The sequence below is a fragment of the Oryza sativa genome, chromosome 7 (assembly GCF_034140825.1).
Source record: "Oryza sativa Japonica Group chromosome 7, ASM3414082v1".
NCBI lineage: Eukaryota > Viridiplantae > Streptophyta > Magnoliopsida > Poales > Poaceae > Oryza > Oryza sativa.
Window position 1 is genome coordinate 12,463,932 of NC_089041.1, and position 17,485 is coordinate 12,481,416.

At 46.7% G+C, this 17,485-nt stretch overlaps 1 protein-coding gene across 1 annotated transcript; it reads right to left on the reverse strand.

Moving 5' to 3' along the window:
* Positions 1–4,566: 4,566 nt before the first annotated feature.
* On the reverse strand, positions 4,567–16,774 carry LOC4342984 (uncharacterized). Its single transcript, XM_015792265.3, has 5 exons — positions 16,126–16,774; positions 10,635–10,752; positions 7,522–7,874; positions 7,339–7,437; positions 4,567–5,994 (listed from the first exon to the last, which is right to left on the reverse strand). Exons 1-5 carry the CDS (start codon positions 16,767–16,769, stop codon positions 4,884–4,886), a joined length of 2,325 nt encoding a protein of 774 aa, XP_015647751.2. The 5' UTR covers positions 16,770–16,774; the 3' UTR covers positions 4,567–4,883.
* Between the last annotated feature and the right edge of the window lie 711 nt (positions 16,775–17,485).

Genomic DNA, 17,485 nt, shown 5'->3' on the forward strand with positions numbered 1-17,485 from the left:
TGTGAGCAACGGATGTATCCGTAGTAGCCATGGTCATATCACCCTAGTAGTTGAGCGTGAGGAAGGCAAACAGGAGGCCCCTCCGGCTTGCGATGGCCCCTCGTCCCCCGAAGGCCTAGCGCCCAAAGCTTCCAGCCCCCGGGAGGACCCCGAGGCCCCCAAGGGAGGAGGGGAGGCTTTGGCAGGTGGCCCTGAACCTTATGATCCCGAGGCAGTCCGGGATCCCCCCGGGACCTCCGAACAGGCGTGCCCCGGATCATCTGCCCCTGACAACACGAACCTGCCCCGCCGAAAGGTGCAGCGGCCCGTCTACTTTGTCAGCGAGGCACTTCGAGATGCGAAAACCCGGTATCCGCAGGCCAAGAAAATGCTTTATGCCGTTTTGATGGCCTCAAGGAAGTTGTGTTACTACTTCCAAGCGCATCGGGTTTCCATGGTGACGTAATACCCTCTTGGCCAAATTTTGCACAACCGAGAGGGTACTGGACGGGTGGTAAAATGGGCCATCGAGCTGGCTGAGTTCGATCTGCACTTCGAACCGCGGCACGCGATCAAAAGTCAAGAAGTCCTGGCTGATTTCATCGCAGAATGGACCCCGGTGGATGAACCTATTCCGTCCAACAATCGTACCTGCGGGGAGGGCGGTTGAAGGTCCACTTCGGGGGCTCGATGAAGCTCCCCTGGCATGGCTCCGTTTGCCCTATCTTCCGGAGCCGCTTCTTTTTCCGTCCAGCCTCGGGCCCGGCAGGTCGCTTGTGGCCCGCTGGCGAACGATCCGTCGCGCGCTCGGCACCTCCTCCACGTGGGGGAGAGGGCGACCGGGAATAGGCCACCTTCCGCTTCCCCTTTGGGTCACCGGCGGAATCGTCTCCGGGTCCGCGGCTCGGTCCGGGCGCCCTTGAACCACCGCCGCATGGACCGCCGGCCCGGCTCCCACCCGCGGTCGCACCACCACCACCCGCGCCGACGGCGCTACCGCTGGCGCCGCCTCGGCTGGACCGGCTCCTGCCGGCGCCGACGGCTGACATCACGGCCAGGATGCTCTCCCGGTCACGGTCGCAGCAGAAGGGAAGAATCCCATCTGGGATTAGTGTTGGCTCGGCGGAGTCTAGGCCCAGCACCTGCCGAGTCACCCTCTTCGCGTCCTCCTCACCCCAGTCCCAGCGCTCGCCCACATGCGTCCGCATGGGGTCGTTGGGACCAGTGTATTCCCACGCTCCACGGGATCGTTCCTGGAGAGGTGCGATGCGGCGGCGGAAGTAATCGCCAAAGACCATCGCCCCCGTGAGGCCCAGGCTCCGCAGGCCCTTGAGGCAGTCCCACACCGCGTCGTATTCCTCGCCCAGCTCCGAAGCCGCCAGCCATGCAGCAGACCTTTCAGGAGGGCCAGTAGGAACTCGAAGTCGTGGATGGTCCGGTAACGCGGTGTAGAACCAGTCCTTCTTCCAGTCCTCCCATTTCTTGCGGAGATGGCTCTCGATGTACTGACCCGCTGTGCCTGGCCGGGGCTGGAAGTAGCATCCCCCCACCACCGCGCCTTGCAGCAGCTGCGGGATGAAGAAGGCCTGGAACAACCGCATCGTCGGTCGTACCCCAATGAACATCTCGCACAAATGCGCGAAGATGGCCAGCATCATCACGGCATTGGGTGCGAGATGCAAGGCATGAATTTCGTAGAAATCCAGAACCTCATGGAAGAATCTGGAGAACGGCAGAATCAAGCCCGCCATGGCGAAGGACAAGAGGTGCACGGATCGCTCCGGATATCGCGGCCGTGGCCGCGACTCTCCCGCCCGCACGATGGCACCGTCCGGCATGATCTTGCGGGGAAGGCTAAGGTGCTTGTCTGCTGTGATGCGGGAGGAAAGGAGCACTGCATCGCCGGTGTCTTGAGCCATGGCGACCGGCGGAGAAGTGGCGGAGAGCGTGGCGCGCGAGACAGTGTGAAGTGGCGAGAATGTTAGGGTTCGAGAAGCGAAAGGACGAGTGGGCAGTTGGCGAAAGGAAGGAGGCAGAGTCTCCGCCTCCGCCCCCTTTTATCCTCGCCTCATCCGTGCTCACCTCCTCGTGTCACGCCCCCATAATTGCCCCCATGATCCTCGCGCCCGCATATGTCTCTTCGTTTTCCGCGCCCACTCATCACGTCGCCCGTTGTATCTGCTTCCCGCCTTTAGTGCGCCTGTCAGTGGCACACTCGAGGTGGAGTGCGCAACGGCCATGAGCGCAAGTTGAGAAAACCGTCGCCACTACCGCCGCAGGAGACTGACCCCCCCCCCCCCCGGTTATCGCGCCTCAAGCATCTTCTTCATGATCGCGGTCAGTGCTGGTCAAACCGCTGTTATGGTTGGCACGCCAACCTGGCCACGCGGCGATATCCCTTTGATTTCCCTGCCGGGCCCACAACCCCAGCTCGAGAAGTCATGAGGCACCATGTCAGACCGATCTCAGGAAATCGATATCTGATATAGCGCCGGGGGCTACTGTCGGAGATATGGGCCCGGGGGTATGTGAAGTAGAGGGGAGTTACTTTCCCTCCGGCCACGTGACTCTGCAAGTTGGCCCCACTCACGCGTCACGCGAGTCGTGAAAGCGGCGGGGGGGGGGGGGGGGGGCGCGGGGCATGGCGTCACCCCCTCGGGCTCTCCCGCAGCTTCGCCCCGAGGCCCTCCCCCGGCTGCCACGCGGCGGAGGGAGAGAGAGAGAGGGTAGCTCAGGCTAAACATCCATAAATGTGCGACGCCCCAACTGTCCCTCACCGCATTAAATGTGGTAAGGGCAGACGTGCGGCGCGCCTAGCTGACTCCTGTCCATCGGATGTGACCGGTCTGTGACCGGCCTGTTACCGTCACATCCAATGGATAGGGCAATCATGTCCTCACGTCGCCTCTGTACCCGGCGGAGTGGGGGTGGGTATGACCCGTCACATCCGAGCGTCACACGAGGAAGGGCTGTCGCAAGTCATCGCTCATTTATGAGGAAATGACAGGGCTGTCCCCCGTGTCAGGCGGGGGGCGGCGCTGGGTTCCACTCGAGAACCGGTTGTTGCTTAGCTTCCGGGAGAAGGCACGGGTTGAAGCCCAGTAAAAGTGGAGTGGGATCCCCCTCCTATGGAGGGTAGGTAGAGGCGGCGCATGTGGTATCCCCTTGAGCTATAAAAGGAGGACCCGGCCCACTGAAACGGGGGGACGACGCCCAGAAAACCTGAACTCCAGAAGAAAGAAAGCGAGTGCGCTCTCTGGAGTGAAGAAAACCTTTGTAAAACTCATCCATAATCCCAAACACAGGAGTAGGGTGTTACGCTCCATAGCGGCCCGAACCTGTATAATCCGACTATGTGCAAGCTTGTCGGTAGTCTTAGGGACGAGCGAGTGATTTCCAAGAGACGAGCCTCTGCCCCCGGCCGAACTCACGAGAAGGGGGGTCTCACGACTCCTCGCTATTGAGGATCTTTCCTCGATAGTATCGATGGTGTTGATGTCCTCATCACTTTAAATTCGATGCATCGAGTTTGGATGGCTTGGATAACGTATCAATTATCCCACATTCTCTCTTTTTTTTTTCTCATAGTACAATCTATTTGTATTTGTAACTCATAGGTACTAAATCTAGGAAGACAACTAGAGTGTTAGAAAAGATATATCAAGCCAAATAAACTGTAATATTACTTGTGAGCTGATAAAATAGTGATTAACCAATTTTTCATTATATTTGTAGGTAGATTTAAAATAGATTTCATATATCTCTACTATATAAAAATTGAAAATGTTTTTGCCGGTATTTTGATACGTCATCCGTATTTGAGTCGGTTTTTAAGTTCATTCCCTTTTGGAAATACAGATCCGTGTATGAGCCGGATTTTAAGTACGTTTGCTTTTAAAAATACAAAAGAAGTCGTATGAGAAATTTCTTTAAAAAAACTTACATGCTAAACTTGAGATAAAAGTCGAACTCCTTATTGCATCTCATGATTTTTTTAAAAAAATATTCAAGCGAATTCTCACAGTGAATTTCATCTTAGCTAAACCATATAACAATAATAAGATTAAAAAAATAGCATTCACCCATTGCAACGCATATGCATTTTTTTCTAGTGTTTGATAATATAGAATATACACGAGTATATAACTCTTCGTATATCCTAATATTTTTTTTGGGGGATTTGGATTCAAACTCAACTCTTCTCATATTCTAATCTATATTTTTTGGAGTTATGATTCAAACTCGAATATTACCGTGTATCTCTTTTTACTCTCCAATATGCTTTGCGGATTCAGATTCAAACTCTGATACTACCAGGTATCCCATTTTTCTCTCCCATATCCTTTCCATGAGTCTCGGGTTGAGCGAGCGTAAAAATACTCTTCTCGTTTTCACTTCTAAAATCACCCATTTTTTCCACATTAGTCGCCACATCACCATTGCAGACTTATTACAAGAAGCAACACATCACATTGAAGCATATGACGTGATCATGTGAATAAGCTCTTACTCATACTTCCCTCTCCTTGAAAATACGATGGAACAGAAATTCGTATAAAATCGAGAACAGTTCTTTTCATACGACCCTAACCATGATGAATACTTACACATTTATTTTACTGGGAATGCTTAAACATCTTTGTCTCAAGACCAGAAATGCTTAGTCGGGGAGAAAAGGCTAGAAATATATTCTAGGCACACATTTTAGCCGGACCTTGGGATTCAATAGCATCAATCCCGTATTGCATGCAGGAAATTTAGCATGTGGATCTTTGGATTGAGATCAACCGCAGATCTGCATGCAATCTCATAGCTCTATGTTTCCAATTAAAAAAGCTGCACCTTACATCGGAGAACACTAATACGACAGCTAGTTGGAAGGACTGCACAGTAACTGGATTCCCCTATCTTCTGTTCAAACGCCTGAGCGGCCTGTTGTTATCATCAAATCCACCACTTTTAACCCAATTTCTTCTTGCGTTACTCTGTAGATCTCTTGAGCCATCATGTAGTTCAGTAGTACCTCTTGTACGAGTCCTATCAAAGGGCGGGTGACCATCACGCATATCAGAACTCTTGAATCGTTCATTCATTTTCTTCCTATTTGAGTTGGAGGCCCTGGCATGGAATTCATCACTGAACTTTGTTGAGAACCTGTTCCTCCTATCTGACTGAACACAGCCACCTATGTCACAATCCATATCTGAAAATGGTACATCATCAAGTTCATTATGCCTAACAACAACTCTTCTAGGATAATGCTTGTTATGGCCTCCTTTACATTTCAATCCTTCATTAATATCCCCATCCAAATCAGAAATAATCCCATCATCACTCTCCGAGCCAAAAGATTCCCTTCTGTGGTTGTTGGAACCATTGCAGCTTACAGGTTTCCTCCAAGAAGCAGCAAGATGACTAGATCTCAGGGAAGGGTGATCAAATTCCTCATCCTCAGGAGACCCTATTATATCCTCCTCTTCACCGTGCTTAGAGTTCCTAATTTTAGCACGCCCATTTAGGTCTGCCGAGTCACAAGCATCTTCAAAGTCCAAATAACTCATCCTTGACATTCCATCTGTCTGACCACCCTTTGATAAATCAAGCTCGTAACTATCAATATCATCCTCTTCGTCATCAAAGTCATCAAAACCAACTCTTTCTCTTTCTGAAAACCTTCTCTCTGTTCCCTCTCTCCATGTTTCATTAATTCCAAATTCGTTGTCCTCAGAGAACTTAGAACCACCTCTAGAAGACGTGTTGTCCACAGACAAGCTATTCCTGGCCTTTGATGAATCAGCAAACTCAAATGCTGCAACATCAGCACCATCTGATTCATTGTCATCAAAATCAAAGTTCCATGCATTACAAACTTCAGATTTGTGAGCAGGTCTTTCCAATCGCTTTCGTGGAACAGATTGATTAGCTTCCATTTGGCTGTTGGTGTATTCATCTGGTGGACGGTTGTGTTCACAATGGAAGCACGACATATTCCGCCTGTAGTTCAAAAAGTTGCACCTGAAATTTGAAGGACACATTAGCTTATGTGGATAATACCATGCACATCTACCGTTGAAACATATAAATTCCATCATTTTTCCTTCCATGATTACCAGAATGTTTCTTCAGAATAATGACAATACAGAAATATTTTAACCACGGTTATGTAATGAAAAAGATGGTCACGATATCACCTTTACCAGAAACAACACAATGGCAAAAACTCTTTCTACTGACTGGGTTTATTTTAAATTCAGAACAACTTTGTTAGGGTACCGGTTGATAGCTTCATAAGATAAATAATGAATGCCAGTCAATTCTTCTAACAGTGAGAAAGAAAAATAAGATGAAAGGATGGCAATTTCACTGTCAGATCCTTCTACAGAGGTCTGAAAAATAGCTTTTCCCTTCAAGAAAACGTGGAAATATAAAATGCTGTTGAAAGTTAAAAAAATAACTCTGTTCTGCCTCACAAGCAGTATTCTGACCAAGGATAACTTATACAAAAGAGGCTGGAGGAAAGCGGACAATAAATGTCAGTTTTTGTAGCAAATTAACACAATTGATCACTTGTTTATACACTATTCTCTAGCCTGACTTAATATGCCTTTGATATTGGTCCCATAGATAATATGAATAATCTTTTTGGCCCTTGGCTTAAGAAGTTTGATGCAGAAACACAGAACATGGTGGTGGTAGGATAGCTACAGTTATTTGGGCCACCTGGAAAACTAGGAATAGAACTTGTTTCAGGAATACACTACCCAAAGACCATGTGGGTGTATCTTCTATGTTTGTCATTGGATTTCTACTTGGCCCATTTTGCAAGGGTTGGAGGGAAAGGAAGGAAAACTGCAGGAGGGAGTAACTCTACTCAAGCAGGTGGCAAAGGAGGTATATGATGCTCAGCATGGTTGGCAGCTTTAGGACTGGAAGACTTGAAGGATGAAGATTGAGGACGGTGAAACAACCAGGATGGAGGATGAGATAGTGTGGTAGTATATCTTTGGCTTCTGGTTGCCTTTTGCAGAAGATTTGTTTTGTTGGCAACCATGAGCAGTAAAACCTAGCTTAGACCTGCAAATGAGATGGATGGCATCTCAGTTTGCAAATGCCATGGAAGATGATCGTCTCTAGGAAGTTACTGTTTGAACACCGGTTTTGTTGCCATTTCTGATAATAGAAATGGGGGTTCTCAAAAAGAAAAAGACGATGGTCAAACAAGTAAAGACTTGTTTCAATTCACAGGTAATAAAACAAGGGTGTGGAAAAATATATGTTAAAATGTATTAGGGGTCACTAGTGTGTCTTGCATGATGTAGTAGATAATAATTTGACAAAGTTGTGGTTGATCAAACTAACCGAGGACACTCCCATTCTCCAGGGAGAAGTTGCCTTTTGGGACGTTTAGCATCGCATTGCAAGCAAATAGTGTTTTTTGCAAAGTTCATGAAGTCACACCTGCAGCCAAATTCCAGAAAATGAGAACACAATTCTGAGCTCAATAAGATTCTACAGATCACAGGAGGAAGTTGCTATAAGTACTTTGGGCAGAGCCAATCTCCTTTCTTCATCTCTACATCATCACGTCCCACTCGTTTCTTTGGTGGTGGAGGTGGTTGTTTCACCTTAGGTGGTGGCTTTCTGATTATAGGGGGCGGAAGATTGGGATCAATGGGGACAGCGCTCAGCTTGGCAATGTCATGTATCAATTTACGAACAACTGTCTTCACAGATTTCAGTTTGAGGAGTGGCTTGTTCTCCACAGTTTCCTTTACATGATCAAAACCATAGAACAACAAAATACGCATAACATCAAGAGTTCGAGCTTCATCTTCTTTGCGTGTAAGAATATAGCCCCTTGAGCATAGATTTCGTAAATTACAAGAACTGCATACCTGCAAAGTAGGAGGAAAACAAGAAATTCAGAATGTCACATGTTCCTAGTGTTACCATCTTCACTAATATTTAAAGATTTTAGGTTAGCATTGGATTATTTAACTAAACAAATTGTCTAGCTTAGCTTTTACAAGCTACTTGGAACCTGAGAAGATAAGGCTGCAAGAATTTGTATCAGTAAAACTGAGGCGTGTGTTTCAACCCTAACATCAGCAAGCCCCTCTACTCCATAACTTGTACTTCCTCCGTCCCTAGAAGAGTGCCTTTTTAGCTATGTACCTGGACATTGGTAATGTACAAGTTCATAGCTAAAAACACACTTTTTTATGGACGGAGGTAGTATGTCTTAATGCATATTTTGTAATATCATGGAAAACGCCATCATAAATTCATGGCTAGTTAAAGATGGCTAATCATGAAATCAGTCACTGAGAACTGAATAATCCAACAAGGAGTATGAAAAACAGTTCTACATCTAGAAACATTGGCTCACTATAAATTTCAAGTCATTATCTAAAAGATAAATTTCAAGTATAAATGAAATCCGCAAGGGAATACACCATAGCATAGAAAGACACCTGACATTTAGTATTGGCAACAGTTTTACATGGCAGAATCTTAGTTATCTATAATATAAATGTATATGGCTATGCCTCAGAAAAATTTGAAATTGGCCCAAGCTACTTCCACAGCAAGCAGGGTGGTGTCAACTATACCTGCCTTTCATTTCCATGTGTTTTATAGAACCAAGTGGGGTGTTCCTACCAACAGTAACTCAATCAATTCAGGTAAAAACAATTTGGTCTGGAATCCATTGATAAGCAGCACAGAAAGGTAGCACCAGTTTACTGTACTGGAGCAAGTTAGGTCTAGATGAATATTTATTTTGTTAAGAAGTCTAGTTTGTTTTAGGTAATGGTTTATTAGTAAGTCAATATATGTTGCACAATTATTTGTTGCTGGTGTCATCTCTGCAGCAGTGAACGCACACAGCTTGTACAGCCCATACAAGGATGCAGACGTTATTGGACAGGTCATATCCCAGACTGCATTTATATGGTGAGGCCGACCTCTCCTTCAGTGCTACATGGTTTTTCTGTTGCCCTTCCTGCACAGTTCATTCATGCACATTTGAATAGGGAGATAGAGAATAGGGTCGGGGGAGTGGGGGATGAGGTTCAGGTACACTAACAAAACATCATAGCAGCTCATGCCTCCTAAATGCTAGCAGCTGACTTCAAGATGTGTTCTCCAACGTTCCAGACCAAAGACTAATGTTGTTTCCAAAGCAGCCAAATAAGATTTGTGTATTCATGGACTTCCAACCGATAGGCAGCAGGCATACTGGGCATAGTTATCTATCGATTAGTTGTAACGCCTATTTCATTAATTTCTATATTATTTAGTATCCTTATCTGTTAGGGAGTTTATTTAACAAACTGGGAAACTATGCATGGATAAGAATCTGAGAGCCTCAACATAATCACATAACATGAAAGGATGAGTCTCCACTACCATGTAGGTTCTCATCTGGAATCAGACCACCTGGCCATCCCTTACTTCACATTCAACTGAGCATAGAAAAGAGAGAATGGATAATTGATGCTAATGGAAAAGAAGGCCAAGAAAAATGGAGATCAAGTGGGACTTAATGTGATTATGCTACCCATGATCATTACCACAGCCCACTACAAACATGCAGTAAAGATACTTTTACTGTTCCAGAAAAACAACAAAAAACAAGCAGTTTTGTTTCCTTATGAACTTCAGTTGAATTGCTACCTAAAGTCAGATATGCATGTCTTTATATGTTTAGATGTTATATAGATGTGCATGGTGTCGTACATGGAGTGTGAACATGTCACACGTGGTCCTAGTGGAGCTAGAGATAATCTGTGTTCTGGAATCTAATTTGGACTTTGGAGACCAGTCATACTTTGGTCAGTGGTACCAACGAGGCAACAAGGCAGAGATAGTAAAGGCCTTCGTGGCAGGCAAGCATGTCCAAACTGTCCTCATCGATGTGGGCTCATGCTAACCATGTTTAGCTCCACATCTCAACTTTCAAGCTGGCAGATCTGCCATCACTGCCTATGGGTATGTTTCACCTCCTGGTACTGAGTACACCTCAGACATACAAACTTGCGCCCAATGAACACCATTAATTTTGCATGAACACCACTGGTTCCATAACTGTACTTCACAGACACCAAACTCCAGCTCTATTGCATCCATACACCAGCCTCCAGATATTCCCTTCCCTGCCTTCCTGCATGTGCCCATTCCCTGATTGCCAGCATGCAAATCGGTCAACTAGGTGGAACTCTTCTTGGCGCCTAGCTACCTAGTGTCTTTACTTTAGGAAAAATTACCAGGTAGCAAAGGTGATGATAGTGAGGCTAGCAACATTATCATCTTCTTACAACCTCTTCAAATCTTGTCCTGGGTGAATCATTAAATTATATTGGACACAAACATGGCCAAGAAGAGGCAAAAAACTACAGGACGGCTTGAGAAAACATTTCAGGTAGCTATGCAAGGGAGAAATTACACTTGTCCCTAAAAACTCAACAGTGACTCTATTTATATTGATAAATTGAGAAAATCGATCCTCCCCAGTTTGTTTTTCCTATTTCTGTTACTTTCCATGCCATATCGACTGGCCAAAACATTTTTTTTCTCAACCAGCAATAAAAAAAGCAGCAATATGGTAATTTTTGAACGATAGGAAATGAAATTTTGGTTTAGGAGCAACTTACATCCCCCTCATCAAGATGGACAAGTTTTCTTATCAGCTTTGCAGAAAACACAACTTTCGGATCCATGCTAGGGCACCCATGGCCAACCAATACCTGAAGATCCTTCCTAGGCAATGACCTGGATTGATAAGATTAAGGAACCATTAATAATGGTGTTAATACAATATTATTTGATTATTTGTTATTACATCTATTGGCTGCCATTCCAGTACCATTTTTCCATGTTTAAGGAAATTAATTGCCTTTTTTCCAGAAAATGGAATGGAACTTCTCTTAGATTTTCAAAACAAAATTCCAAATTCTGTTCAAGTGGTCTTTACTAATTCTCAAGTAGGAAAGATTTGTATGTCTGTTTGCCTGTGCTTTAGGCAAGAATATACACAACAAAATTTATATAATTTGCATGCGTTTCCAGCAGTCTTTGGAGTCTGTTTATCACAAGTACTTCACACAACCACATAGAAATTTATACAGCGGAAAGTATAATAATGGTTATAGAGGGTTGTGAACTCGTGATCAAGTGCAGTCCTTGCTTTTACTGCGATTTAAGCAGTAGGAGCCCATCTATGTCATCCAAAAATCATCTAGGATTCACTGTCCACACCTTTTCCCCCCTTTGTTCACCACCCTCAAAGTTCCACGAAGCACCAAACTCAGCCGTGATTTTGACGCTCAAGCCGAGCCCTGCAAGGTGCAAGCATCTTGAAGCCAGTGGCCGTGAAGTCGTCATCAACATACAGTTCAGAGTCGTATCCTTGAGGGGCTCGTCGATGCCACGTTCAACACACTGTTACCAGAACTCAGACTCGAGAGTCGGAATCTTACTCGGACTCGGGTGTCCAACTCGGCAAACTCTAGAAAATAGGATCCGGGAACTCGTCTAACATATATAATTTTTTTATTAAAAATATTACATAGTAATACCAAATACCAACACCATAGTTGGTCAAACACTTAAAACTTTAATATCAGTAGTCTTGTGCACAAAGGATCCAATTGCTTTGTATCTTGTGCCGCTGAACAGTGACGTATTGCAAAAAAGGAGAAAAGATGGTGCATATGCTACAGCCTACAGATACTCTCTTCTCTCTAGCCTGCGGCTATCCCTCTTCCAGAGCCTGAAAAAGCTACAACTTGACTCTCTTTCCCAGCCCTTCTCTTACTTTACCTCCTACACCAAGTCATCTTCCCTACTAGAACAACTAGAGTTTTCTCTACCATACAGCGGCTGCAGAGCCCCTGCAACTCCTCTCTCCCACCTTGGGACTCGCCAACCCACGTCAGATGCGTGTCGTCCCGAGTCGGACGCGAGTCGACACGCAGATACACGTCGACGCGGCAAATTTTTTTCCTGACACGTGTGTCCCGGTAACACTGGTTCAACACTAAGGCCAGACAAGCACTTGCCAGTGGCAGCAAGGTGCTCATTGATATGAAGCTCATTGACCTGCGCTTGAAACTGTCTCTGCATCGCAGCAGCCATTGTGAGCTCCTTCAAGAGATCAGATAATGCTGGTTAAGGCTGCGTGGCATTGGGTTTGCTGCCTGACAGAGCTCTCTGGAGTGGACCAGGTGGGATTGACATGTTGTCCCTAAGGAAGGACTTGCCGTTTGATCTCTTTTGGAAGGGGCTACTTCTAAAGTTGACTGCACCTGATGTCCTGATCCCCATCCGTGTAGGGACATGGAGAACTCAATTAGTGTTTAATATTTGTTCTGTGTTTTGAGAATAGGACGCTGTCCAGAATTTTAAGCAAACTATAAGAAAAATCAAGGAGATAATTTCAAAGGGAATGAATTGCTAGTACCGAGCATGGTAGGAGGGGTTATCCACACGTAAAAAAAGGGACGACTCAGTGAAGACGTTCAAGAATTATGCTTTCGTGGAAGTATCTTGTTAGTTTCAACAGATTGCAATGTACAGATTTTCTTATGCCTACGATCTAGAGGTAAGCAGAGGGCGTTGAGGGTTCGCCGGCTTACGTTGGCGCCGCGGCCAGCGGCAGCGAAGGCGTCGACGGCCTGAGACAGCGTCGTCTTCGTGACAGGAACAGGAAGATCGCGATGCTCGGACTCGGCAAAAACTTTCACGGTTCGTCGAGATGGCCGGCTACACCAACCAAACCAAAGACTACTTACATGGATCCCCTTTTTCACCACTGTGGGCAGACAGCGATAAAGAATCCGTCTGGTCCTCGTCTTCGTACTCGACGGCGGTGTTCATAAGGGAGGCTAACGAGACTGGCTTCATGGTGGAAAAGCTCCTACAGGCAGAATAAGATATTTCTCTTTTAGGGCACAAGATGGGTTTGACGGCAAGGCGAGTGAACGAATTGATGGTCAGTCATCGCTTGGCTTGTCTTCCTTGGCGTGGTCGGCTGCCAGTGCCCAGGGTTTCATCGTCGCTAACCATTGGGGACGTCATTGCTTCGGCCAAGCAACCAAAGGTACGTCAACTCTTAGTTTCGATGCAGCATAATTCTCCGGTGATGTATTCCGCATCGGCGAGACTTCAGTCTTTGCCGGCGGTGAGGTATGCTCGATCCGATGATGTCAGTGAGTATCCGAGTCTTCTGGGGGATATGCAAATTTCAAAATTTGGTTTGTTTTCACGTGCAAACCAGGCCCATTCTCCTCCAAAGCCCAACATACCCTTTAGGCCCATGCTCGCATTAGTTTCCCTACTCGCTAGAACGGGGACTTCTCAACTTGTGGCTCCTAGGGTTATCGCCACACAATCGCCATACACGGACGTTGTGCGCGAGAAACAACATCAATAATGGAGAGAATTGATGAAGAGACCTATCGAGGTGGTGCAAGAGGTGGAGGTCAAGGTTCGTTTGCGGCAGGCGGAAGGGGTGGTTTCCAGGGCTTTAATCACGGCTATGCAACCGGTGGTGGCTGGTCATATGGAGTCGGCGATCGTGGTAGATCGATGGTGGCAGAGGCAACAAAGATCGTGGCTTCTACGACGGTCGCCATGGAGGTGGGAGATACGGTGGCAACTTCCAGGGGAATTGGCAAGGCGGTAGAACGGTCAGCGCTTTCCGATGTTCACAGGCAACATGCCGCCGGTGTCGCCAACGATTGGAGTCGCTGGGGCAGCAAGTGCAACTGGAGTGGCTAGGACTGGTGCCGTAGCTTCGAAGGGTTTGGCTACAACAGCTAGTGGCGTCGTCCCACCGATGGCTACAGCATCAGGTGGTCTTCGTCCACTGGCTGGAGTGACCGGCAAATGGAGCAGTGTTTGGAGTGGCCAGAGGGCCTACCTTGGCCAACAATATGGCAGGAATAGGCAGCATGGCTGGCAACATTGCCGGCGGCATGGCAAGCATGGGTGGAGGCATGGTCAGTGGCGTGGCGGGCATGGCTGGCGGCAATGTGGATGGAGGGATGGGATCGCAAGGTGCAGCAGGTGGGGCACCTAGCTCTTTGCCTGCAGCTATCTTGTTCGCTTAGCCAGGTATGGGCATAATAGGTAATGGGGCAGCTGCTGTCGTGGCCCAACTGAGGTCTTTGACAGTGGTGGCGCATGGAGGTTCAACACCTATGGTTCTAACTGGGATTGAGACAGGAAAGAAGACAGGTTTGATAGAGGTCCATGCAGGAGGTGTGACGAGTTCAGGACAGCCGGGAGTGATGCCAGAAGCGATTGTGTCGCATGGTGGATCAATGGCTCAGGTACATATGACAAGTATGGCAGGGGAGAACATTAATGGTGATGTGGACGTTAAGGCTAAAATCCCATATTGGTACCGTTGCTACACAAAGGGTCATACCCTTAAGGAGTGTGTAACTCAGCTTTTCTGTAACATATGTGAAAGTGCTGACCATGTAACATCTAGTGTCCTGTTTTTAAATCAGCAAACAAGCACATGGCGTCTTTGTGTGGTTATGCGGTGGATGGCTTGGGATTCTATTATATCCCTCTTCCTGCAGGTCAGAAGGTGAAGCATGAGTCTAATGTAGCTTTGATACATATTACAAAAGGGGTTCTAACAGTGATGAATGTGACATCGGAGTTAGATAGGTTGATTCCAAGTAAATGGAAATGGGAGGTTTATGATAATGGTAACAATACTTTTAGAACTATCTTTCCTTCTAAGGTGGAATTGCAGAGAATGGTAGAATGGGGGCAAGTGAATACTAAGTTTGTGAAAGCTAAGATGGAAATGAAGGAGAGAGATGTTGGGAATGAGATAAAATATGCTATTCCAAAGGTGTGGATACAGTGGATTAACTAAAGGAGCTAAGGGAATACTAGATCATATGGGCTGTTGGGTTCATTCTTGGTGTCACCGAGATAGTGGATATGAAGTTGACCAAGAGATATGATGCAGCCCATTTGCAAGTTCTGGTTCTAGATCATTCTTTAATTCCTGAATCTGTTGATGTGATAATTGGAGATTTCTTATACGAACTTCAATTTAAAGTTGGGCCTAAGAATGATGATGAACCGGTGCCTATGGAGATGGATAATTTTGATGGTCCTAATGATGACACAAAGAAAGAGGGGGATGATTTGGATGGAAAGAATGGTAAGAAATCATTATGGTAAGGGAAAGGAGTTATCTAAGTCCAATGATGGAAAATCTTCTGGAGTTAAAATTGGGGCACCTACACAGATATGGGACTGACGGTTTCTGATGAGTATGATGGACTTAGAAAACACAATGATGGTGGAGACTGGCCAGCAACCTTCGGCACTTGTGCTAGCGACGGTTCCGTAGGTAGTGGGCAAATGATTCGGAGCAGGATTCTCTTGAGATGGCAGATAAGCTTAAGGTGATGTGCAACCTAGAGATTCTATCTTCAAAAGGTAATAGCTTAGTTCATAATTCTTTTTTGCAATTTTCTGATGAGCAATTAACTAGTAAGGTCACTAAATTGGGAATTATGTTGGGGGTGATGATACTTGTGTTAGGACTATACTACATGATAGTAAATCTTCAGAACTTTTACGGTTACAAAATGTTAACATGCAAGAAAATTGACATGTTAATGTTGAAGTGGAAGAGGATGAAATGCTAGTTGAACAGGAATGTCATGATATTATGGAGGAGGTAATGGATGTGGGTGGTGATCACTTGTGTGATTTTAAAGCCATACCATCTTCAGAACTTTCTTGCCTTTTTGTTTAATGTCATTATAGATGGTTTAAGTCTAAGAGAGTTATATATGTCTGGAACGATATATACTTGTGCTAATAATTTGAATGTGCCTACTTATGAAAAACTTGATAGAATTCTTATGTCTACCGAATGGGAGCATAAGTTTCCTCTTTCTACTGTCAATGTTCTTACTAGAGACATTTCAGCAAGCAAACTCACATCTGTCTCTAAAGAAAGATCCATTTTGTTCGTGCTGAAGGTTTCTCCGTGGAACAATCCACGACTTAATCCATATATATCTGATACTATGTGGTTTCCAACTAACAAACAAACAATGCATGCAAGCTCCACGAGATGCGGCTAAGGAAGAGCAAACTTACTTGACGATGTCGAAACGGTCACGGCCGAAGTTCATACAGGCATTCTTGACAGTGGTCCAGTCCCTAGAGAAGTCAAAACCAGTCTCTTGAGTGACTTCCGCTAGGTCCATTGGCACGGCGGCGGCGACGCAGCCCTCGTCAGCGCCGCCGGTGCCCCCAAGGTCGAAGTATTTCTGCTGCGCCAGCCGATCCATCAGCTCGATCCACTCCGGCCAGGGATGCACGAGCTCCACTTCCCTCCTTAGCACCTCCGCCACGCTCATCCTCTCCAGCTCCTCCTTTCCGGCAACGTCCACCGCCTCAGGTTCCTTCTTCACCGGCTCGCCAGGTTCGGGTGCCGGTCGCGGCTCCGCCTCCGCCGGCAGCACGTCCGGAAGCGCGGCGGGGCGGCGCCAGGACTGGATGCGGCGGAGGGCCGCGTCGCGGGCGGAGTGGTCGGAGAAGCGGGAGCGGTCGAGGGCATCGAGTTGGTCGAACACGAACGAGAGGCGGGCGGAGAGGGAAGGGGGCTTCGCCGGTGAGAGGGACGAAGGGCAATGGGAAAAGGAGGAGGAAAGGAGGCGGGGGAGGAGCGGGGGGAGGGTGGGGATGGTGCAGCGGCGGCGGCGGCGGCGGAGAAGCGATAGAACGTAGGAAGAAGCCATGATGTGATTTCGTGGTCTCCGTGGTCCGTGGTATAGGTGGCCAAACAGGCTGCGCACGGCCCGCCCCACTCACCACTAAACCCCGTGAGGTGGTGGAATAAGTCCACTTAACCTCCCTTAACCAGTGGCCAAATCTAATTCTTATCCCTGAACTACAAAATATTAGATATCTCTAATCCTAGCTATTAAAACTAGTGCAATTTGACTTTCTCTCTCTCTCAACTGTTTTGAAGGGTAATTTCTCTAACATGGCACTTTAACTAGGTCCAACCTGTTGAGTCACCCTGTGAGACCCACCCGTCAGTGTTAGAATAGGTGTCGAATATACTAGTCCTAATTGGTTACAGTTGGACTTGGAGTTATAATAGGTGGTGGGGGTGAAGTTAGAGTCGGACTCTATAACCCGGCAACTCTCTTAAATAGAGAGGAGGCACCACAATATAACCATGGTGACTACAATATAGCGTAGGCACGCAGGGAGATGATGGTGCGCGGCTATAGACTCGTAGCAGCTATGAGCTATATTGATTGGGGAGGCGCGCCCATAACCAGAGCCCCGAGGATGTAAGCTTCGGCTGAACCTCGTTAACAAATATCGTGGGTTCCTGTGTTGCCATCTGGCATGTCTTAGCTGATCAATGACTGAAGCGATCGAGAAAGTTAGTCGTCGTTCCGCTATATTGACTAACTTTTATAACAAGTGGTATCATAGCAGA